The sequence below is a fragment of the Primulina huaijiensis genome, chromosome 4, assembly GCF_012295235.1.
Source record: "Primulina huaijiensis isolate GDHJ02 chromosome 4, ASM1229523v2, whole genome shotgun sequence".
Taxonomy (NCBI): domain Eukaryota; kingdom Viridiplantae; phylum Streptophyta; class Magnoliopsida; order Lamiales; family Gesneriaceae; genus Primulina; species Primulina huaijiensis.
The window spans coordinates 23,875,013-23,898,994 of record NC_133309.1 but is presented as its reverse complement, the minus strand read 5'-3'; the positions used below and the strand labels follow the sequence as shown (position 1 = coordinate 23,898,994).

The window sequence follows — 23,982 nt, the reverse complement described above, 5'->3', positions numbered from 1 at the left end:
GGAAAAGGAAAGATATGAGACATTTGCAACCATGTGGCATTTAAGAATATATAAATGACACAAAATACCTAAAATTTGAACCATAGTTTCCGGAAAATTTAATTCCTTTGCGATTTTGATGCTTTATGTAGTCAAATTATTATAGTAATTATGTATCTTTCAATTTTTGATAATTTTTAGTTTTTATATATCAAGAGCCCTGATGGAGAGGAAAGAACATGTTGGCTACGTCAGCATCACATCAATATCACATCAGCTATACTCATAAATATGACTATTGCATAAAAACAAATATGACGAGCTAAAACTGAAACTTGACAATATAACTAAAATCGCAATGGAGCAAATATACAAGACCAAAAATTCAATTTTTCCTCGTTTTTCTGAAATTCTTTGACCTGAACAAGAGGGAAACCTAATGGGATGAAAGTAGCGATAGGATAAGACTCAGGATTCAGGAAGGGAACGATGCTTTAATATATTCAAACTTTCAAAGGGCAAGATTATAACTTTTTTAAAAATTATACAAGTATAAAATTTGATTTTTTCCCCATTTTGAAGGACAACCTCCATTCCTTGCTCGATCCTTCCCATATAGACATGGGAAAATGGCAAAAATGGACTATATAACTAGTTCTAATAATGATTTTCGTAAAATAATCAGTAAAATTTCAGTCTTAGTTCGATAACTTTACATATTTTTCTATTTTCAACCTTTTTCGTAAGAACATCAACGTGACACCGTATATTAATGAGCTGGCGCATCGTATCGCAGCACTTCATTGTGTTAATATATAACTTTACAATTAATTGACTATTCATTAGCTCGATATTTTATGAAAATTTGTTGTTAGCTAACATATCTTAATTAGTCATAGCAGTGATAAATGATTCTAAAGATATATGGAAGACATTAAACCTAAAATGGGACCAATCTACGTTAAGCAATGGGGAAAAAGTTGAGTGCTTTATTCTCATTTAAATACCTTTATCGGAAAATTTCATAGCATGCATTGATTCAAGTATGCATGCCTACTTAAATATAGAGTGAAGGTTCCCTTTTGGAAATTAATTTATTAAGGAATTTTTAGCATAATTATGTATATATAAATAAATAAAGGGAAATTTTCTTAAATAGCCTTCACCAAATTACAATAATCAATTTTAGCCTTCAATTAAGTTAATTTATCAAAATAATATTTCTATTATATCAAATTACAAATATATCTTTTAAACCCTACTCACCATCAATTTCTTTCTCAATATCTTTTCTTCTCTCATCAATTCCATACTTTAGGAGCTTTGAAGCATACAAACTGATCACATAAACCTGAGTTCTAGGACCTAATTATTGGGAATTGATGGAATGTCACAGGGTAATGGTTGACTCGAACAGTCTCCGATGGAACCTCATATGTTGAGTTATCTTAAGATTAGATTTTAATTAGTTATCAAATATTGAATGATGCAAGTTTAAAAGTGCATAAAAATTGAGAACATAGATTGAACAATGATTGTAAAGTAACTTACTTGAAATAATGAACAGAAATGTAGAGCAATGGCGGAGAAGGAGAATGAGGTCGATGGAAATTGGCATGAATTTGCATCTTTATTAATTTATTTTTTCCTGATAACTAAACAGTAAAGAATTGGAGCAAATAATTTAGAATAAAAAAGGACAATATAGGATATTTCAATTATACAAGACATAATATAAAATGTTTAGTAAAGAATGTTATTTTTAAAATTATGACTTTGAAATGGGTTAGAATAATCAATTTCCCATAAAAATAAATGAATATCAGAATATGTATATGTTATTTAAAGATTGTTTCTTCACGTAATTAGTTTTTTGTAATTTTTAAAACACTTTTTTCTTGAGTAAAAATGGCGGTTTCATTAAAATTAAATGCTAAAATCAACAAAATTATCACCTTTCAGAAAGAAAAAAAAATATAAGAATATAAACATTATAAACCATAAAAAAAATAAATACACAAAAAAACTATTCTCAAGTAAAACAATATAGTACAAAACAAACATTATAAACCTTAATGCATATAAGAAATACACATAGTAAACTCAAGGGAAAAGCACATTTTGGTTATGTAATCGCACATTTTATGTTACGTAATCGGTTAATTCACGGTCTTAGTCTAATAACTTGTATTTTTTTTAATGTTAGTCAAGTCAACAATGTCGGTGACATAATATCATTTTCCGGAGTCACGTTAGCATTCTGATGAAAAGAACTAAAATTGGAAGAAAAAAACAGAAATTAGTAGATTAAGATTTTAAATTAAACCGATAATTGGACTGAAAATGGGAAAAGCACGCAAATAGAGTTGTCAAAATAGATTGGTCTGCAATATCTCAACCAACCATTTCCGCCATTTGGAACGTTGAGATATTGTCAACCCAACCCATCTATTTGACAGGGCAGGGCAACCCTCCAATTTTTAGTTATGTTTGGCGGGTTGGGACGAGTTGTCTCACAACCCACAATTTTGTGGGTGCGTGGGCCGGTCTGACATTTGGGCGAGCTAAGAAATTGCCAACCAAACTCGTCTCTTTGACGGGACGGGACGGCCAATGTTGGGTGCAATAATTGTCCCTACTTGGTAGAGCGGTCAAACCGTGGTACTTGAGCTGCTGTGCGGTTTAAAAGATTTGAGTTGCACCATTACCACTAGCTATAGCTTTTGGTAAAGCGACAAGCGATCTGTCCTACAATTGGTATCAGAGCCAAGGTCACGGGTTCGATTCCCATTGATTGCAAGGAGTGCAATTATTGGAGGGAGATTGTTGGGTGCAATAATTGTCCCTGCTTGGTAGAGCTGTCGAACCATGGTACTTAAGCTGCTTTGCGATTTAAAAGATTTGAATTGCACCATTAGCAATAGCTATAGCTTTTGGTAAAACGACAAACGTTCGGTCCTACAGCCAACCCGACGAATCTAGCGTATCTTGACAAACTCTACACGCAAGTTACATGACTGAATTTTTTTACCCTAAATCAAGATTAATTAAGAATTATAAAATAAATTTTTTTTTAAATTGGTATTAAATTATAATAATTGTGGTGAATGCTTTTGGGAGGTTCGATGGTTAGCTGGATGAGATAATAGTAGTATCTAGTTCATATATAGACGATGGACCATTTTTAGGTTCTTTAAAGCTTCTGCACTTAGTACTCAGACAGGACCACACATCAATTTTGCACTGAGATTGCATCAACCAACTTGTATATATCCAATTTCCCCCCACCAAAAAAAAAACTTTAATGTAATATTATTTTAACTTTTGGTGGCCGGGTTGGGGTGCCGACATGAAGCACGTACCCGTCTCTTTATATTTATCAGAATTTGCTCAATGTAGTTTATTTTACTAACGTAGTGATCCTGTAGTTTACCAAGTACACATCGAAGTAGATTCATTGTCCAAATATACCCTTTACATTGTCGAGTACATAAGATCAAATTACGGATACGAGAAAACTCACCAGGTTATAACCCTGATCGGGATGATACTGATAAACCGACCTGGTTAAGAACCAAGCTTAATCAATCATATCTCAAGCGAATCAAATTTCCACGGCCATTCGAATCAAATTTCCACCATCTTATTTTTCACTCCCCGATTTCATTAAAAAAAGAGTACGTCGCTTGCGAAAGTCTCACTTATCAATATCCATGAGACGAGTCCATCTGATCCATACATGCAATGAAAAATAATACTTTTGATATTAAAGAGATTTTCATGTGTCTGATCGGATCAAAGATCCGTCATAAAATTGTTCCGTAAAATGGTACCACATTGTGGAAAAAAAATATTTTCAAAGAGTTAGAAGTATTTATTTTCAAAAACTGTGGTTTGTAATAAAAAGTAAAAGTACAAAACCATATTTATTTCCCAAAGTGTATAAAAAGAAGATTAGATTAAACAAAATAAATTTTTAGTCGAACTCAGATATTAATAAAGCATATTAATTCCCAACAACATGCATGCAAGTTGAGCAAAGAAATGGGAATATTATATTAAATTTTTATTTTTATTTTTGGATTTATATTAATTAATTATTAAAAAATGCGAAAATTTAATAATATATCACCTCAATTTTTATTTGTCAATCACTCCTCACCAATCATCGTGCCATCATTTATTTGGATGATGATGTAACTCGTATTGGTTGTTTTTGTGTGCGCCGGCGGATAAACTCATATACTAACGTAATAACAAGCAAACCATGTTAATCAAGTAAATCGTATTAGACAAGTCATGTGCAACAAACTCGTCCGAAAAAACGTGGATAGGAAAAATCGAACTCATGATCATTGAACAAACACTCACTTACTCGTTAACTCTGACATTATCCCATTGTGTGCTCGTGCCATCATCTTTACCATGTGTTTAGATATATGGGTGAGAGAATACCGTGCATTTGGGACTGCATTGTTTATTTATTTATTTATTTATTTTATTGATTAATTTTTTTATCTGATTTTGACATATTTTTTTTCAAAAATATTTCATATTTTCTAATATATTAGAATAATCATATAATATTTTCAAAAAGTAATTAATCCGAGCTAAGGCGATATTATATATATAACAAAGATAATTTCGTAACGAGGACAAATAATGAAATAATAAGCGCAACTAAAATAGTAAGCATATTTACGTTCACAAAAAATAAAATAAAATTTGTACGTTTATTTATGAGGTAATTTTTTTTTTTGTAACATAAATAAGTTATGAGGTAATTAATTTTATATATATTAGCACACCTAAAATATTAGGAATATTTATATACCATATTTATACGTATGATATACGAGTTTAATATTAAAAGTGAGTCTCTCGTGAGACGGTCTCACATATTTTTATCAGTGAGATATGTTGATTCGGTCCATATTTAGAAGAAAAAGTAATATTTTCGGCATAAGAATAATACTTTTCATGGATCGGGCTGGTTAAGAGATTTGTTTAACAAAATTGAGTCATGTGACGGTCTCACATAAGTTTTTGTGTAATATTAGACACGAAGAAATTCATTTTAAAACGAATATTTCGATTATATTATTTAAATATTATTATATCCACGAAGCTTGTTAAGAGACTTGTAATAGTTTATCATTTGATAATATTACAATTTTAGTTCTGTATATTTGTTTATTTTCCGATTTTGATAATAAATGTTGCCGAATTTCAGTTTTAGCCATATATATTTTAATTTTTGATAAATTTAGTAATTTTTTATCAGGATTAATACAACATCAGTGCCACGACGCAAAAAATTATTCAGATCACAAAAACAAAAAAATAACATACTAATGCCGAAATTTGAAAACATAAGAACATATATTAAGACCAAAAAACTTCAATATTCCCTAGCTTGTCTAAATATCAAACAAGTCATTAAAATTTTAAACATATATTTTTAAATAATTCCCATTGATCCAAATACGACTTAAAGAATTTTGAATCAATGAAACGCAAATCAATCGATCCAAATACAATCTAATAAAATTTATTTATATTAAAAATTTAGAAGTGGGAGAATGATTTAAAACCCTAAAATAGGAGGGATGGGAAGAAATATAATATAAAAATGGCAAAAACTTGTGTGAGACGGTCTCATGGGTCGTATTTGTGAGACGGATCTTTTATTTGGGTCATCCATGAAAAAATATTACTTTTTATGCTAAGAGTATTAATTTTTGTTTTGTATATGGGTAGTGTTGGCCCGTCTCACAGATTAGGATCTGTGATGAGACCCACTCAATAAAAATTATTGTTTGATAAGTCATTTTCTTTGCAGACAGTTATTTCCAGCATACCCCTGGCGAGGTGGCCAAAAGTGCAATTAATGGCCAATGACAAAAATATGCTACCAATAATTCAAACATTGTCAGAACAAATAAATTAAAATTTAAGTAAAATATTGGCAGACCATATAATAAATTAAAAAATAGAAATTTGAGTCAAATTATTCAAACATTTGTGGAACATATAAATAAAAAAATTATATAAAAAATTATAAATAAAATATCACAAGTTCTATTATCTGCTCTATCAGTCACAAATATATAATTTAGTTTGCATCGACAAACTTCATATTTTATCCATAATTAATTCATTCGAAAAGTTATTTCACGTTTTTCTAGACTTGATTAATAAAATATAAAAAAAAATAGGTCTTTCGTAAGACGGTCTCACGTATCATTTTAGATCAATTATATCCATATTTACAATAAAAATTAATATATTTGACATAAAAAATAATACTTTTTAATGTATTACCCATATAGAATATATGTTTCATAAAATTGACCCATGAGACCATTTCACATAAATTTTTGTGAATATAAAATTGCATTAAATATAAAAAATAAATTATACATTCGAGACGATCGAAAAAATAAAAGAAGTATTTGTTATTAATTGGGCTCAATTCTTATCAGGCTTCGGTAGAGACTTGGCCCAAAAATCAGGTAAAATTAATTTTACTTTCATCCTTGCATTTCGAATAATTTCATTCTCAACCTTGCATTTTTATACACTAGCAATTTCATCTCTCAGAGACAAAAACCAACCAATTAATCACAGTTACATTAATTAATATCCTCAATTTAATTAAAATATTAAATATTGAAAAACCCAGAAAATTATCATATTCGTTAATTCAGTTTCATGCTACGTTAAAATATATATTCTATATAATATATACCGTTTTAATATATGATTTTATTTTATAATAAATATTTTTTACGCGTTTAATATGTGAAAATAATTAGCGATTAATTTTTGTTCTGATAAAAATAAAATAATTTATTTTCTTTTGTTTAGTTGAAGAAATGATTGTTATAATTAAGTCTCGAGTTTAAAATATCAATGTTAGAAATATGACACCAGAAAAAATAAACTAGTTTGCTAAAAAAAAATGAACCTTAAGAAATTTTTTTTCGAATATATATTGTATTTTCATTGTGTTCATCTAACATCTATCTAGTGGATATATAATTTTGATATATTTCATCATATTTTATATATAAGTGTCATCTAAACGGTGAACATGAAGTGTCGTACCAAAAGTGCATATACAAGTGTGTAGGGATTGTAATGGAGCGGGGCGAGAGCAGGTTTGTCATCCTCATTATTGTCCCTGAATTCCATCCCCACTTTCACACTCGTCTTTGTCCCCGCTTTCCTTGAACCCGAAACTATGAGGATCAAATTCTCATCCTCGTTTCAAAATATTAATAAAACAAGACGAGGGTGTGTTCAGAGATTTTCTAAAACCAACACTTATTATTATCTATTATTATTAGTGATAATATTAATATCAACATTAATAATATTATTAATATTAGTTTCGGAACGGGTTCGGAGATGAAGATAGTATCTCATATCTATCTCAAACTACTTCGAAGATTTTAAAAAATCCTCGAACTTGATCCCAAACCCAAAAAAACTTGAAAACTAGTCGGGAAGGTGTCAACCCTAATGTGAGATAATTGTTCTCCAAGTTTTGAGTTATTTTGAGCCGCCCGATGTCACAAATCGTGTCCGTTCATTCTTTCTCTTAAAACACGGTGAACTCAACTGCATTGTTCTTCCTCCCGAGTCCCGAAGTTAGGGTTTTAGAGAACATCGATCCCTGCACAATAAAGTTATACTTCGTGCATCGCAGTTTGCACTCTCCCGAAGTCACCAAAATGGACAAGAGCATGCTTGGAGATTTGGACGCTCTTCCGGAGGAAGATAAGCTCCGAATGACGGCCATGATCGACCAGCTCCAAATCCGCGACAGGTATGCACCAGCTAACCTAATTTGTCCGAGGCAGAATTTTGGGGTTTTTGTTGTAAGTTTCGGATTTTCTCCTGTTCCGATGATGAATTGAAGATAGGCACAGCTTTATTTTGTGAGCATGTGTCTAAAATTATTTGCTGTTTCCGTTCAAATTTTTTTATTTTTATCTAAGATGCAAATTTGTTGTACTCTTTGCCTTAGGCTTACTGTCAACATTTAATTTTTCCTTCTTATTGAATGTGCTTATTCTTCTGGGAGTGTGAGATAATTTGTCATAATACTATGAGGATAATTAATAATATTGTCATCTTAATAATGAAGGAGTTACAATATATGGATAATAAATTGAAAGATATAATCAATTTTAACTCCAATTGTTGTAATTCTTGAGCCAAACTCTACGTTTAGATTAAACGAGGATGTGGAATCGTGTCCCTCGCGCTAAACGGTTCACTGATGTTTAATTTTGTATTCCTCCCTTTGATCTCTATCAAATTAATACTCCATCTCTTATATTTAAGATAGATGATTGAACTAAGAATGTTTGTGTACATACTTGTTGCTTATTTGAACTTGTCGAAATCTTTCTGTAGTAATTTGGCATTATTTTCTGTATCTGAGTTTTGCTTAACCTTTCTTTCGAGCTTGACTAGAGTAATTTTGTGTGTCTGGGGTTTCATGGTCCAGAGGTATGTTACAGTCCCCCTGTCTATCTCTTTCTGTACGTATGGCTATGCACGGATGTGCCTTAACTCCCAATTGCATGGCAGGCTTCCTAAAACTATACGTTTTACTCAACTTGCATTCTTTTGTGGATATAATAATCAATGTATTTTCTGTCTTTTGGTGTTTGAGAGATTTTAAAGCTTGTATGCTTAGTGCTCTGTTGTTTAAAAAAAGAAAGCTTGTATGCTTGTACTTATCTTGTAATAATTCTATGGGGAACTTGATATCCCAAGTGTTCTGTAATATGTGCATAACTAATACTTGAAAGTGGTGGTTTGTTTTCTCCTCTATGTATTGTGTTCCTATATGTACTTGTCTTGTCTGTTAGCACTAGTATTTTCATTATGAATTTTCCTGAATTAGATTGTTTTTTCTTTTGATTCTGTCTCTGGAATAGCATCCAACACGGAGTCTTGTTTTTTTTTTTTTTTTACATTTTTTACGCATTGGTACAGTTCAGAAACTGAGTTTCGTTTTTTTCATATGTAGACCAAAGTGTCCTATCGTGGATTCTTGTTTTATGAGAAGTATTGTATATTTTCTGTGTTTATGGACCAAATTATTGTATCTGACCCAAGTCTTGTCTGTTGAGAATTATCACACACCGGTTCAGATGAATTTGAATGGTTGGTTTACATAAAAAAAAACACAATATATATTTGAAATGGCGGTGAAATTAATATTTTCATGTGTTTATTCTGCAGTTTAAGGATGTATAACTCATTGGTGGAGAGATGTTTCACCGACTGTGTTGACACTTTCCGTCGCAAAACTCTTGACAAGCAAGAGGAAACTTGTGTTCGCAGATGTGCCGAGAAGTTCCTGAAACACTCTATGCGTGTTGGCATGAGATTTGCAGAGCTAAACCAGGGTGCTGCTACACAAGATTAGGATGCCTTTTCCATGTGTGTCTGGTCTTTTTCTGAGAATATTGGTTTTATGTTTACTTCAAACCTCTCGGGATGCAACATTATTTAGTCACCAAAGATTGTTTTGAATTCAAGGTTTCCGATTATCTTTTCCTGGTGCAAGAAAGCAGTATTTTTGCTGAAGAATTGTTATTTACGACTAGATTTTATATCGAAGTAATAATATGGAACTCCGCTTTCTGAGTCTCTCTCTCTGTTTTTTTTTTTTTTTTTTTTTTTTTTTTTTTTTTTTTTTGTAAAGTATAAGCAGTTATAATGTTTAGGTGCATGCACTAATTTAAACAGTTTGTTTTTGTACTTTTAAGCAAAAAATCTAAAGTCACAATTTCTAAATTTTGAGTAGTATTCTATTAATGATAAAAATATTTTATATATGTTAGCATCAGCTTTTTCTCAAAATCGTTGTTTTAACTTCTTTGTCGATGAGAAATTGAAGCTTCATTGATTGAAAATGAATTGTTCTAGTATATTTATTCTTAACCAAGTAACACGCACGTCGTACGTGATGAATAAATGTCGAATGACATAATTTATAAGGAATAAGTGGACATAAAACTGTTATATTGAGTAAAATCGAAAGTTTTATTTTCTATTGAAAATTCATAATATAAAAAATATTATCAAATCTTTTCTTGTTTAATTTTCAGTTTTTGAATCATCTTTATGTGACTGTTTTGTTTAAGTTTTCTATTTTTTATTGAAATTAACAATTTTTTCATCATCTTGAATTTGTATGGTTTTCTCCTTTGGAACATGATATATCTTGTTTCTTTTTCTATGGCTTTGTCATTTTTTTTTTGTGTTTGTTGTCTTCTTATCTTCATGTTGTACTTATTTTGCCCTTTCTTTTGCACCCTTTGTGTTCGTTCTTGTGGTTGAGACATACTTGTCTAACTTGAAAAGAAATTTGTAATCTTCTTTGCTTGGTTGATCAAGTATGGTTATATGCTTCACATTACCTTTTTCTGCAATATAAAATTTGTAGTTATTTGGAAATGTTTATTAGATTATTATAATGGTATTCAAATAAATGCTTTAATTTACTTTAGTATGCATGCCAATATATTTTTTGATGGAGCAAACAATAAATGTATCAACAACTTCTTCGAGCAACAACACCCTAGCTATTTCATTTTCATTTTAGATCATCATTGTTATCCGGTATCTGAAAAATTAATTGTAAGAAAATATACACATTAATTAAATGTTTTTAAACATGTGAAGTTAATTATAGTTGGAATACCTTCAGTTGATATCGATATTCAGCTTCACACAATATGTGCAATCAAACTCATTGGTAGTTTTGGTAATAGATTTGAAACAATTACAACATGCCTCGTACTGCGGGATTGATTTATTTTCAATTTCCATGATGCTTGTTTTGATGTAGTAATACTTGTTCTACATGTAATGTTATAAGAATGAACAAATTTAATTATGATTATATCATCTCATGTCATCTCAAATTCATGAAAAAATATACAATATAGTTATCTTTAATGATAGATGTTTTGGTTTAAAACATCATTACCTTTTCTAAATTTTTCTTTTCAAATCAACCGTCGTATGAAGAATTGTTTTGATTCTTTTATCATTTTTCTATCCAAAGTTCATTTATTTCTCTTCAACCTGTAAAAGTTCGCAGTGGATATAATAAGAAGTCAATCAAAAGATGTAACATAACTCTAAAAGATAATACAAAAAAACATAGAATAGAAATACATAAAAGATGTCATAAATTTCACATTCAAAATAAGACAACTTAGCAACGCTATTTGAGAAAATAAATCGAAAACAAAAAATACGAAGTATTATTCAATTAGGAGATATAACAAAACTACAAAGAAAAGTTGTACCAAATGTGAATGATGACGTTCAAAGTTACGGGTAATATAGATAATTGTATATCAAAGTTGTTACACATAAATGATTCTAGAATTCAATTTGGAAAGACAATATATATACATACACACATGTGTTATATTTGTACCATTAGTTTATATTTTCAGTCTCATGATATGATGGATTGACTTTGATGTAGACTTCAATTGTACTCCTGGTTATTAGTAAAAAAACACAATTAGATATTTAATGTCAAATTAGATGATTCATGTGAATTTGAAAATACTACCTTGGTACATATTAATTTTTAAATTGCAAAAAGTTTAAATTTACTTTAGATGCAGTATAAATAGTAAACAATATTGAATTATGTGTGTATAATTTACGACTTTAAACTTACACAAAACTCCTATTAAACCGTCACGAGTCAATTTTGATCTCATATATGATGTGTATCAACTTATTAAAAAATATTATTTAAAATCTGTGAGACAATATTATATTAGATCTTCTCTTAAAGTTAAACTTAAAATTAATTCTCGATTCTGATTTCGATTTTGTTTTTGACCTTTTATTTATAAGAACGTAACGGAAATTGAGCTACAAATTCTCAGTTCTAGATATGATTTTGGAGTTGGAAAAAAAATGATCTAGGTTTAGGGTTCGAAGTGTGTTCGATTTAATTAACCGATTTATTATTTATTTCAATCTTCATAAAAAAAAATTCAATAATTATTTTGGGGCCCCTCTATTTCTGGTTTCTCTCCCTAAAACCCCGATTCAAAACCCTAACATCTACACGCAGTGAAAAAACTCACTCGAGTTATTTCCGCCGTGGGTAGCAGAAAAGCGAGGAAGAAGGCGTTCCGATGGCGGATGGAGTGTTATCGGTGGAGAATATCAAAGCTTTTTGGCACTCTCAAGTCCATGACCCTGAAAAATGGGAGCTCAACATGGTATTTTACTATTTTTTAATCACCTTATTCTATTGCTTCTGTAATCTCTTTCGGTGTTTAAATTTTTCTTTATTATTGGAGATAAAATTGGCATTAACGTGAATTTATTTTCCCATAGGTTGAGTTTTATTTATGATCACTGGGATGAGGAACTTTTTCCTTGTATGTTTTGCAGCTGAGATTTTTACATCTGATCGTTGGTTTTATGGAATAAAAGTAATTATTGTTTAGCATTTTTTGAGATTCGATGAGCGTTCTGGCTGTTTGAATTGACAGGGAAAACATTTTTCAGTTTTTCGAAACCAGTGGAGTGTATATTGATTGCTTGTTTTTACTCCTACAAAATCATGAAATCAATTAGATCTCTGGGAATATGGATGGTGGAGGTAGATATGAATGGATTGCCTCGCTCACTGCTGCTTAGACATTTTCCAGCCTCTTTTAGTGCAGGGTTTGCTATCTTTCCAATAGGGTATTTTTGGATGTTGGACTGCGAAAACTTTTTTGTTTCTTTGATTTTGAAAGAAATGTGAAGATATCCTATTGTAAGGACTAATTTTGCTAGAAGAACAGGGTATAACGACCCAAATACAGAAAAGGAACAAATCAAAACAAACCAAAAAAGAAAGCTAAAACATGCAAATTTGTGGATAAGCTATTTCGATGAGATCGCAGCGAAGAATATTCTCTAGACTAGAAGGAAATGCATCAAAAAAGAGAATTTGTTGACAACTATTAATGGAAAAATTTGTGAGGCAATCCACAGCTTGATTCCCCGCGCAATAAATATGAACCATCTCTACACAATAATCCTGAGTTAGCAAAGCCTTGACATCTTCCAATAATCTTGGAAAGAAAATTCCATGAAAATTAGTTTTCACCATTTTCACCTGCCTCGAGGAATTTGTGAGGGGAATATAATGATATGATCCATCGTAAAGGTGGGGAATAATGTTGAATACCAAATGGATTGGTATGAGGAATGGCAAATTTTTATGATGTTTTTCACTCTCCCAATTCGGATTCCAATTTAATATACCAACATTACAACCTGTTCAGTTATCTTTTTGTGCAAAGGATTTGCAGTTTTGTGGATAACCATATTTTTGTTGTTTCATTGGTTCGTTGGAAGATTTAGTGTTTAAGAAATTCGTAGAAATCATTTTCTTTGCTTACGGCCGACCACTTTCTTAGATCCAAAAATTTCAACATCAGTCTTACTTTTGTGAGTATTTTTTTATTATAGGCCGAAATTTACGGTTCTAAATCGCTCTGCTATATGCTTNTTTTTTTTTTTTTTTTTTTTTTTTTTTTTTTTTTTTTTTTTATGTAACTCATTGACCCATTCTTCTCTCATTTCAGAAGTTATTCCGTGCGTTTGGGCTCTTTGCTGGCTCCATTGTCTTGATGCGCCAGTATGGTTATATGATGGCCATATGAAAATGAACTGCACTACCAAGTGCCTAGATATTTCAGTGTGGTGGCTCGTTTTGGCTCTGCTTTCACTTTCCATTAATCATTTTCTAAATCAATGTTTCTTAGACCAACTGTTGTGAAACAAGTTTTACATCAATGAAATTTTAATTGCAACGAAGAACTTCAGAATTTTTTTTTGCATATGCACTTGAAATTTATTCTAAATTCCTTGTTTTACACCCTTTCCTCTTGGTTCTCGTACCGAAGTGAGGGTGAAGAGTTAGTATAAGATATTCCCATCTTGTTGCTGTTTCTTGAATGTTTTACTAGTTCACCATTGCCATGGAGATAAAGAAACCATCATCTCAAACAGGACATGTCCTGGTATGTGAGTACCTTTTGGGAGTTATTTGGATCAACCAAAGAAGTATGTTTTTTGGGATGCAGATAATCTTCTTGATTGCCAACACCAATATTGGTCGAAAGTCACCGGTCCCGTGCAATCGATATGATCGCAAACCATTTTTATTTTCGATTATTGTAATTTGCAAGTGTAGGAAGCCTGTTTTTAATGAATCTTGAGGGTCTTTGCTCCTAATGAGAGTCAAGATATTGTTAGACCACTTTGAGATTTTGATGACTAATTTCAATGATTATCGTGAGAATAGAGCTCTCGTGTGGTTTGGGTTCAACCTATCTAAAGATATTATGTGAAATATACATTCAACAATTCATATTTATTCTTAAATATGATGTTCACAATTTTTTTTACGATAACGAATAAATATCATTGGGTAATATTATGGCTACCATCTCATTAATCACTCGGGAAATGTTAGATTATGAATATTATTATTCCAAAAAGAATGAAGATGCTCATAAAAAGTTGACCCAAATGCAAAAACTCATGTGAGACGGTCTCATGATCGTATTTTGTGAGACATATATCTTATTTGGGTCATCCATGAAAAAGTATTACTTTTTATGCTAACAATATTATTTTTTATTGTGAATATCGATAGGGTTGACCCGTCTCATAAGTAAATATTCGTGAGACCGTCTCACAATATACCGTCTCTATATCTAGACAATGTCTGTATTGACTATTGAGACTTGAAATTTTTAGTCATCTATTATCATGATAATTAAAAATAATTAAATGAATGATATCATTGTTAAAATTTTATAATTACGAGTATATCGTGATATGTAAATGTGTTTATCAATATAATTCTAAAAAATTAATAATGATATTAATAACTTATTCACTTAAATTTGGCTAAATAGCTTGAAATTGATTGTCAAAACATAACCGTTACAAGATTATAATTAATTTAACAAAAAAATAAAATTTTATCATATAATATATACAAGATTAAAATTGATATTTTGTCGATTATTTAATAAGAACAAATGAATCTTTTTAAAGAAAAATAAGAACAAATTGTGTGCTTCCTTTGCCATCAGCAGTCAAACCAACACAAAATAGTCGAAGAATTAAAGGCCTAAATTCCTAAAATAATCAAGACCCTCCAATGCATGCGTACCCCCTCTATCGACGGTCTATATTCATCTGTCATCTCATTGAGACGGCCTTCTCTCTCGCATGCTTTCTCCGTCGATGGTTGGAATATTGAATATTCGCATAGTTTATGTAGATCCAAGGCAAAGAATCCGCATTCGCGACGATATATAATGAAGAAACGAGGAAACATTTGAATCAGAATTTGTATTTAAAGAGCATTCAAAGAGGCAAGAGGAAAAACGGGATCAACACCAGAGCTAATGGGTTCGTTCTGTGAGTATCAATTTTCTGCATTTCAATGTTTCTTGTGATCGTACAGAGAGATTATGAGGATAATTTACTGATTTAGTTTGTTTAAAGATATAGCTTTTGCTTCTTTTTTTAAATTTCGGTAGAATGCATGATTAAATGTTGAATCTGCTTTGTTACGTATATTGCTGCTTTTTGGAATGTATCGAACTTTAGAAGTTTTGGCGAGCTGGGTTTTGTGGGATTTTCATGAATTTTACTTCTGTGTCAGCAATGTCTGAACTGAGTTGTGTTTGAACATTTTTCTGTTTAAAAATTTGTTGGAAAATTAGATAGTATTTGATGATTCATACAATCGGAGCAACTTGAGCTACAGGGGCATCAAGCATTCGATCAAATCAATCTGATTTTTGGTATTTTGTACTCAGATTTCGTTGATGACAGTCGGTTTGGATGTTAAAAGTCTGGAGCTTTGTAGTCGGTGACATGAATTTTTGCTCATGCTTGTTAAGTTTGAGTGGAAAACTGCCAGCTGGTGCGTATTTGTTGTGTTTATGGAAGAAACAGCCTCAGAAGGACAACATAGCCTGAAAAGATTTTACGTGCTCGAATTAGCTTATCTGATGGCTATTGTTGATGTGGTTTACTCTTACACAACCTTACATAGTAGGAATTTGCTAATCTCTTTATTTTAATTTAACTAAAATTCTGTGTTGTGTCGTTTAATTCTGTAAAATGCTTGTCTCTATCAGTTGGTAATTTTGTTTCATGTTCTACGAAGTATTGTATTACAATTGTGTGCTTCAAGCTGATACTATGTAAAATTTTCCTTTCAATACTACAAAAAAAAAGATTGGCACCACGTACCTATGTTCCCAGCGCTCAGTTTTATATGTCCTGCATTGCTTTGCAGGCCATGCCCCTTTCTTTTTTCTTCTATTGATTGTTGGGTGCTCGGCAAGAGTTCTTTACCCTCTTCCCAGCAGAAGAAATGACAGAAGCAGACAGCCACTTCAAACATTTCGTCCATATAACATTGCACATCGTGGTTCGAATGGAGAAATTCCCGAAGAAACAGCTGCTGCTTACATGGTATATTTTCCTGTACCTTCCATATATATATGTGCTGATTATTGTTGTCCAACCTGTCTTGCTGAAGTTCGTTCTCGTTATCAGTAATTAATTAATTCAGTTAATTCCATGAAATTAACATCATGATCCCAAATGCATCATGCTCGATATCATGGTTCAGTAGTAGTTAATACTTTTTGAACTAGTACGAGACTTGAATATTTTTTTTATCAACATTGGATTGATTAGCTATATTTTCTGCATGCTACTGTCATATTTGATATATATGTGATAAACTAACTTGCAGTGAGCTATCGAAGAAGGTGCTGATTTCATAGGGTCTGATATTTTGTCTTCGAAAGATGGTGTTCTTATATGCTTCCATGATTTAAACCTTGATGATACAACTGATATAGCTATGCACAAGGAATTCTCTGATAGAAAGAGGACTTATGAGGTTCAAGGGGACAATATTACCGGCTATTTCACAGGTTAGAACACAATCAGAACTGGACATATTTTTCTGGCAATTGCTATCTTCACATTTCATGCATCTGATCGAGGTGAACTTTAAGGTGTGATCTTTGTTTGTTTGCCATAATTCATCTGTGTCACAGTACGATATTTTTTGCTTATTTTTTGTAGCTCAAATTTTTTATATTTGCTGTTACGATGTCCAGTTGATTTCACCATAGAAGAGTTAAAATCGTTGCGAGTGAAGCAGAGATATCATTTTCGGGATCAGCAGTATAATGGTACGATGTGGTACAATATGAAAATAAATATGAAACACATTATGTCCGAAACAGAAAAGCTAACACCTGCAATTTCTTTCATATCACTTTGCAGGTAAATTTCCTATAATCACTTTTGAAGAGTTTATTTCAATCGCTCTTGATGCACCACGAGTTGTTGGAATATATCCAGAGATAAAAAATCCAGTATTTATCAATCAACATGTAAGTTCCTTCTTTTCTTCTTATTACAACCCTATCTTATTTTGAGAAACAGATGTGAATGATAAACTGACGACTTATTTGTCTTAAAAAATGTTGACTCGTCCGGTGTTTACACTACTTGTTTGGGCAGGTGAGATGGTCAGGTGGAAAGAAATTTGAGGATAAATTAGTCAAGACACTCGAGAAATACGGATATAAGGGATCCTATTTGTCAAAGCAATGGTTGAAACAACCTGTTTTTATTCAGTCGTTTGCACCCACTTCTCTTACCTATATATCCAACCTGACTGATGTGCCCAAGATTTTTCTTATTGATGATACAACGATGCCTACTCAGGATACAAATCAGGTCTATACTATTCACTTCATCCTTTTTACATCTGGCCAGATATTAACAAGTTCATGTCCTTCTTGGGGTAGAATTTTGGCTATTATTTAAGTTATTCACAAATTCTTTCCAAAATCCAAAGCATGAAATACAAAGAGTTTTAATTTTAATGATAATCTGATCCCATTGTAGGCTATAAAGTTTGAGAAAAACTCCTTGAGCAAAATTTCTGTTTGATTGGCCATCTTGACCGTCATATGGCGGTATCAACTAGTTTTTCATGTTCACAGAGAATTGCATGATGCTTACTATGTTCGGCAGATTAGTTTTTGTATTCGTTGCTTTATGAAATTGTCTTCACTCGCAAGACAAAATCCTTTCTTGCATCAACTCAAGATTCTTGTTATCTGTATATATTCTCAATCTAATGCTAGAAATGTGACACGAATACTTATGTTGTGACAGTCATTTTGGGAGATCACTTCAGATAAATATCTCGACTTTATCAAAGAATATGTTGTGGGAATCGGACCTTGGAAGGATACCCTTGTTACAGCATCAGATAATTATCTGCAAACGCCCTCCGATCTTGTAGCTAGGGCACACACTCATAATCTTCAGGTACAAATACCGAGTATTCTTTATAGACATCTCTAAACTCAAAGATTGTGTCATTTGCGCGAGATATTTTCATATTAGTTGATGTTACTTTATTTACAATCTCAACAAATATGTCAAGAACCAAAAGCATCTTAACATGGTGTTTTGATTCAGGTGCACCCCTACACATTCCGGAACGAGAACCAGTTTCTGCACTTCAACTTCAGTGGAGACCCATATAACGAATACAAGTATTGGATGCACACTATTGGTGTTGATGGACTCTTTACAGATTTCACAGGCAGTCTCCATCAGTATCAGGAGTGGACTTCCCCATTCCCGTCTGACGAGGAAGACGCTTATAAATTACTAGATAAGATTGTATCCATGATCACAAAGTTCAAACATTAGTAGTTCTATGTAATGTAGAATTTTGTTCGATTGCTTTTGGCTGGTACTCACAGCTACAACTTGTATAGTTCAACTGGCTTGCTTGCATTTTCTCTCCCTTGTAATATTTCTGAGGTTGAGAAAATAAAGTTTGCAAAAAACACAACAGAAACATAAATGCATTTTGATATCTAAAATAATGCTACGATCGACTTTATAGATTATTGCTACATAGAAAATAATACTAATTTCGAAAGTATTTATTTATGAGTAGATAGACGGTATAACACATCTTTATTTGTGAGATGAGTCAACTTGATTCATGCCTACAATGAAAAGTAATATTTTTTTCATAATTCGGGTAAGGTTGATGATCCGTTTAACAAAATTGACTCGTCACATACTCTCAGTGAGTTTTTGTGTTCATTTATTTTCTTTCCTGGAGTTCAAATGCATTACAGTGACATGGTCAACTAGGAGGTAGCTTACACACAGAAAACAAATTATAACATTTACGTGCTTTCTTTTCTAAAATTTGTAGCTTCTCGAATATTTAAACATTTTGATGTAGCAAAAAATTGTGATTATCCAGACTATTCTACATATTCGTAAACAGATCCAAATAATCGAAGATGAGTATTCTAGCTAGCTCGTAAACGAGTTCAAGTAGCTGGTGGACAAAAAATTTTATGGGTTATCATCTGCGTCACAAACAAACGTCAGAGACGCCGGTGTTTGCCCGACGTAGACACTCCGATGCTCAAGTTATAAAACAATTTTAAGATATTATCTGAAAGTTAGAGAGTTTAAGCATAAAATCATGAACCCCTAATAACGCGAATTCTTCTCTATTTATATATTTTTTTGGAGTGTATAGCATACTTATACCTTTATAATTTATTTGGACCACAATAAATAATTGAATTGAATAATTAAATTGGGTAATCATCACATACCTTTTAGGATTTTTTTTCTCGAACATTTAGACTCAAAATGAATGTTATTATTAAGACTAATTTCCAAGGATATTGATTTACTTTATTTTCTTATCCCATAAAATTCTAAATGCTTATTGGTACCTCTTCAAATGAACAAAATTATATTCTTAAACAGTATTTCTTAAATAAAATTTTAATTCATTTAATCACGAACTTTGATCAATTTTATTTTTATTTAAAAAAAAAAAACTAACTCTATCCAATATAATTTATGAGTAAGTCTTTTGTGAGACGGTCTCACGAATCTTTATCTGTGAGACAGGTCAACCATACCGATATTCACAATAAAAAGTAATACTCTTAACATAAAAAATAATACTTTTTCATGGATGATCCAAATAAGAGATCCGTCTCACAAAATACGACTCGTGAGATCGTCTCGCACAAGTTTTTGTCATAATTTATTATGAGAATTTTTTTTTAAAAAAAGAAAGAAATTTGAACAAAGTTATTCTTTAATATTTCCAGGTTTTTTTTTAGCAAATAGGGGTCTTCCTGGACTTTATTACACTAATTAATCATAAGATTAAGAAATATGCTCAAACATGGCAATATGTAGTGTCGTCGAGCACAAAACCAAACTCTGCCGATGGATCGGAATCAAAGACCCAGAAGCATTCTTGAAACTCTAGGCGAGGAAATCGTCAGAATCGTAACGCCAGTGTCAATTTGCATGATTTTCGTGGTGATTCTTGTTTCTGTACTCAATCCGGATTCCTCTTCAAATGGTTTGTCAATCACATCCATGGCCACTGTAGCCTACACAGAAACCAGCTCAGATTCTATATGGGACAAATTCAAGGGCGCCCTTTTGAATTCCCTTGTTTTTGTTGCCATGGTGACGGTGGTCACTTTCCTGTTAGTGCTGCTTTTCTACTTTAGATGCACCAAGTTCTTGAAATACTACATGGGTTTCTCTGCTTTTCTTGTTCTGGGGTTCTTGGGCGGCGAGATTGCTCTTCTTTTGATCCAAGATTTCAGCTTTCCGATTGACTGTATCACATTTTGTGTTGTTTTGTTTAATTTCACTGTTGTTGGTGTCCTGGCTGTGTTTGTGTCGAAAATGGCTATATTTGTTACACAAGCTTATTTGGTTGTTATTGGGACTTTGGTTGCTTATTGGTTTACCCTTTTACCCGAATGGACTACTTGGGTACTTTTAGTTGCCATGGCATTGTATGATCTTGCCGCAGTTTTGCTGCCTGGTGGACCTTTGAGGCTCTTGGTAGAGCTAGCTATATCAAGAGATGAAGAAATTCCAGCTTTAGTCTACGAGGCACCGCCGGTTATTAGTGGCGAATCTGGCTTGATTGGTGGTATGGCACAGAGAAGGTCATGGAGAGAGGGAAGGGGCGGTTCAGATGAAAATCAAGTGCTTAGCTCCAATCAAATATCCCCTAACCTGGGGACATATTCATCGGTTGTTGATGCTGAGGAAGGTCGGTTTCCCAGCGTGGATTCGGAACTTGTTGCTCCTCTTATTCAGCATCGAATAAGTGTCCGATTAACTTCACCAGAAAACAGAGCTCCAAGTGAGAACCTCACGCTAGAAGGAATCGGCCTGGCATCCTCAGGTGCGATTAAGCTTGGATTAGGTGACTTCATCTTTTACAGTGTTTTAGTAGGCAGAGCTGCTATGTATGACTTCATGACTGTATATGCATGTTACCTTGCTATAATTGCTGGTCTTGGCATAACCTTGTTGCTGCTTGCACTGTATCGGAAGGTTCTGCCAGCACTTCCTGTGTCTGTCATGCTAGGTGTGTTGTTCTACTTGCTTACTCGGCTATTGCTTGAAAATTTTGTTCTACAATGTTCAGTGAACCTGTTGATGTTCTAGGAATAAAGCATATCATTTGGGCAGATAGATTTAGAATCTCATGTGTTTGCTTTCATATTTCTTTCATTGGTTTTACCTTTCGTGATATGTAAAAGCAAGAGTTGTTTTTCACACCCATAACCGGAAATTCTGAATACACAACACACTGGCGATTTACAGCAGTTGTAGTCATGAACTCGATGGTTCTAGGTTCAATCAAGATTGGATTATTAGAGTTTGAGCCTATACTCATTTTTCCTGTATTTAGGACATGTGATCGAAATGAGTAATTATTGAAATGCCACTGAGAGAAGGAGCATGCTTGATGTTACTTCATAATCCGTCAAATATATTTGAGTTTATTTATCTACTTTAACTCCCGCTATAACTTAGAAATTCTCAAATAGCCACACTAAAAAGAGGCTTGGTTACTTATTATCCCAAGAAGAAGCATTTTGGAAGCAACGTGCAAAGCTCTGTTGGCTCCAAGCAGCTGACCCAAACACAAACTTTTCCAGAACCATGCTTCCAACAGAAAGCGGAAAAATTCCATATCGCAATTAGTTGATGATAATGGACGAATCTGTTACTGGGGTGATGGGCTTCAAGAACATATTTTCGATCATGTCAGAAGTTGTTCACATCAAAAGGCAGCATTGATCACACCATAATTCCCTTGGTCCCTAAATGTATTGATGATAATCAGAATCATATCCTCCTGCAGAAAGCAAAGAAATTCAAGATGCTCTCTGGTCTCTGCGCCATGCATCCAGATAAATCGCCAGGTCCGGATGGTATATGAACCCTGGTTTCTTTAAAAAAATATTGGGATATTACGGGTAATAAAGTTGCTACTGCATGTCTTGATTTCTTGAACAATTGCTGCTTACTAGAAAGCATGGATGATATTTCTATAGTGTTGATCCCAAAGAAAAAAAGACCTACAACAATCTATGATCTTCGACCTTTGTCATTGTGTAATGTCATATATAAAATCATCTCGAAGGTGATCGCAAATCAATGGAAGAGTGTGCTTAATCTTATCATTTCCGATACTCAGTGTGCTTTTACACAAGGTCGATGCATCACTGATAATGTCATCATAGCTTTTGATTGGGCACTACTTAAAGCGCAAATGACATAGAAAAAATGGAGTTGCGGCTCTGAAAATTGACATGTCAAAGGCGTTTGATCGGGTCGAATGGTCTTTTTTAAGAAATATGATACTTCAAATGGGCATTCACCAAAAATGGGTTGATCTGATTATGCTATGTGTTTCAACGGTGAAATACTCGGTGATGCATAATGGCAATGAGATTGGTCCAATAATTCCACGAGGACCAAGGCAAGGGGATCCATTATCACCTTACTTGTTACTCATTATTACAGAAGGTCTCTCTTGGTTCTTGAATTCAAAAGTTAAGCACGACAATCTTCATGGTATAAAAGTCGCTCGATCAGCCCCGCCGACATCTCACCTCTTTTTCAGGGCAAATTTGGAGGAAAGCAATTTAATCAAAGATTGTCTTCATAAATACGAAGCATCCTCAGGACAACAGGTCAATTTTGATAAATCCTCAATTTCTTTCAGTGTAAATGTCCCCCCTGACATGAAGCATATAGTATCTGCCAAGTGTTGGAAGTGAATTATAAAGCCGATCAAGACACCTATCTTGGTCTTCCATCACTTATTGGAAGGAAAAAATCTGCCGTATTCGCCTTTGTCAAGGAAAAAACATGGGGTTGTTTGAATGGCGGGAGACAAATTTTATCACAAGCTGGTAAAGAGATTCTTCTAAAAGCAGTGATACAAGCAATCTCATCCTATGTCATGAGTGTTTTTGCTTTACTGAAGTTGCTATGTGAAGATTTAGAGCGGATGATGAATTTTTTTGGTGAGGAAAATTTGGAAACAATGGTAGGGGACTTAGATGGAAAAGCTGGTCTAAATTGTGCATTCGGAAAACAGATGGTGGTTTAGGCTTTAGGAGAATACAAGAATATAATACTGCCCTCTTAGCCAAACAAAGCCGGAGATTGCTAACAGAGCCCAACTCGTTTGCTTAGAGGGTGCTCAAATCTCGTTACTTTATCCAAGGAAATTTTTTAGATGCAAAAATTGGATCCAACTCCAACCCCAGCTATGTGTGGCGTAGTATCATATCTACTCAAACTCTCATCCGGAATATGGTGCGGCGGCGAATTAGATCGGGACTTCAAGTCAATATTTGGATTTTGGAATCACCCTTGGCTGCCAGATCTAAACAATCCACCATATATTCAAACAAATTGTCCTCCAGTGCTTGCCCAAGCAACAGTAAACACCTTAAGGATTACACCAGATGGAAGTTGGGATGTTGA

At 32.8% G+C, this 23,982-nt stretch overlaps 2 protein-coding genes, 1 long non-coding RNA gene and 1 pseudogene across 3 annotated transcripts; all 4 read left to right on the top strand.

Annotated features, from left to right (window-relative positions):
• The first annotated feature begins 7,559 nt into the window (after positions 1-7,559).
• Positions 7,560-9,654, top strand: LOC140975591 (mitochondrial import inner membrane translocase subunit Tim9). Its single transcript, XM_073439376.1, has 2 exons — positions 7,560-7,813; positions 9,244-9,654. Exons 1-2 carry the CDS (start codon positions 7,719-7,721, stop codon positions 9,428-9,430), a joined length of 282 nt encoding a protein of 93 aa, XP_073295477.1. The 5' UTR covers positions 7,560-7,718; the 3' UTR covers positions 9,431-9,654.
• Positions 9,655-12,018: 2,364 nt separating this feature from the next.
• LOC140975590 (uncharacterized) lies at positions 12,019-13,863 on the top strand. The gene is made up of 2 exons (XR_012175003.1): positions 12,019-12,266; positions 13,629-13,863. It is a non-coding gene; the product is annotated as an uncharacterized lncRNA (long non-coding RNA).
• Positions 13,864-15,266: 1,403 nt separating this feature from the next.
• On the top strand, positions 15,267-18,880 carry LOC140975589 (glycerophosphodiester phosphodiesterase GDPD6-like; annotated as a pseudogene).
• Positions 18,881-20,341: 1,461 nt separating this feature from the next.
• Positions 20,342-21,755, top strand: LOC140975588 (presenilin-like protein At2g29900). The gene has a single exon (XM_073439375.1). The coding sequence runs from the start codon at positions 20,392-20,394 to the stop codon at positions 21,640-21,642; it is 1,251 nt and encodes a 416-aa protein (XP_073295476.1). The 5' UTR covers positions 20,342-20,391; the 3' UTR covers positions 21,643-21,755.
• The last annotated feature ends 2,227 nt before the right edge of the window (positions 21,756-23,982 follow it).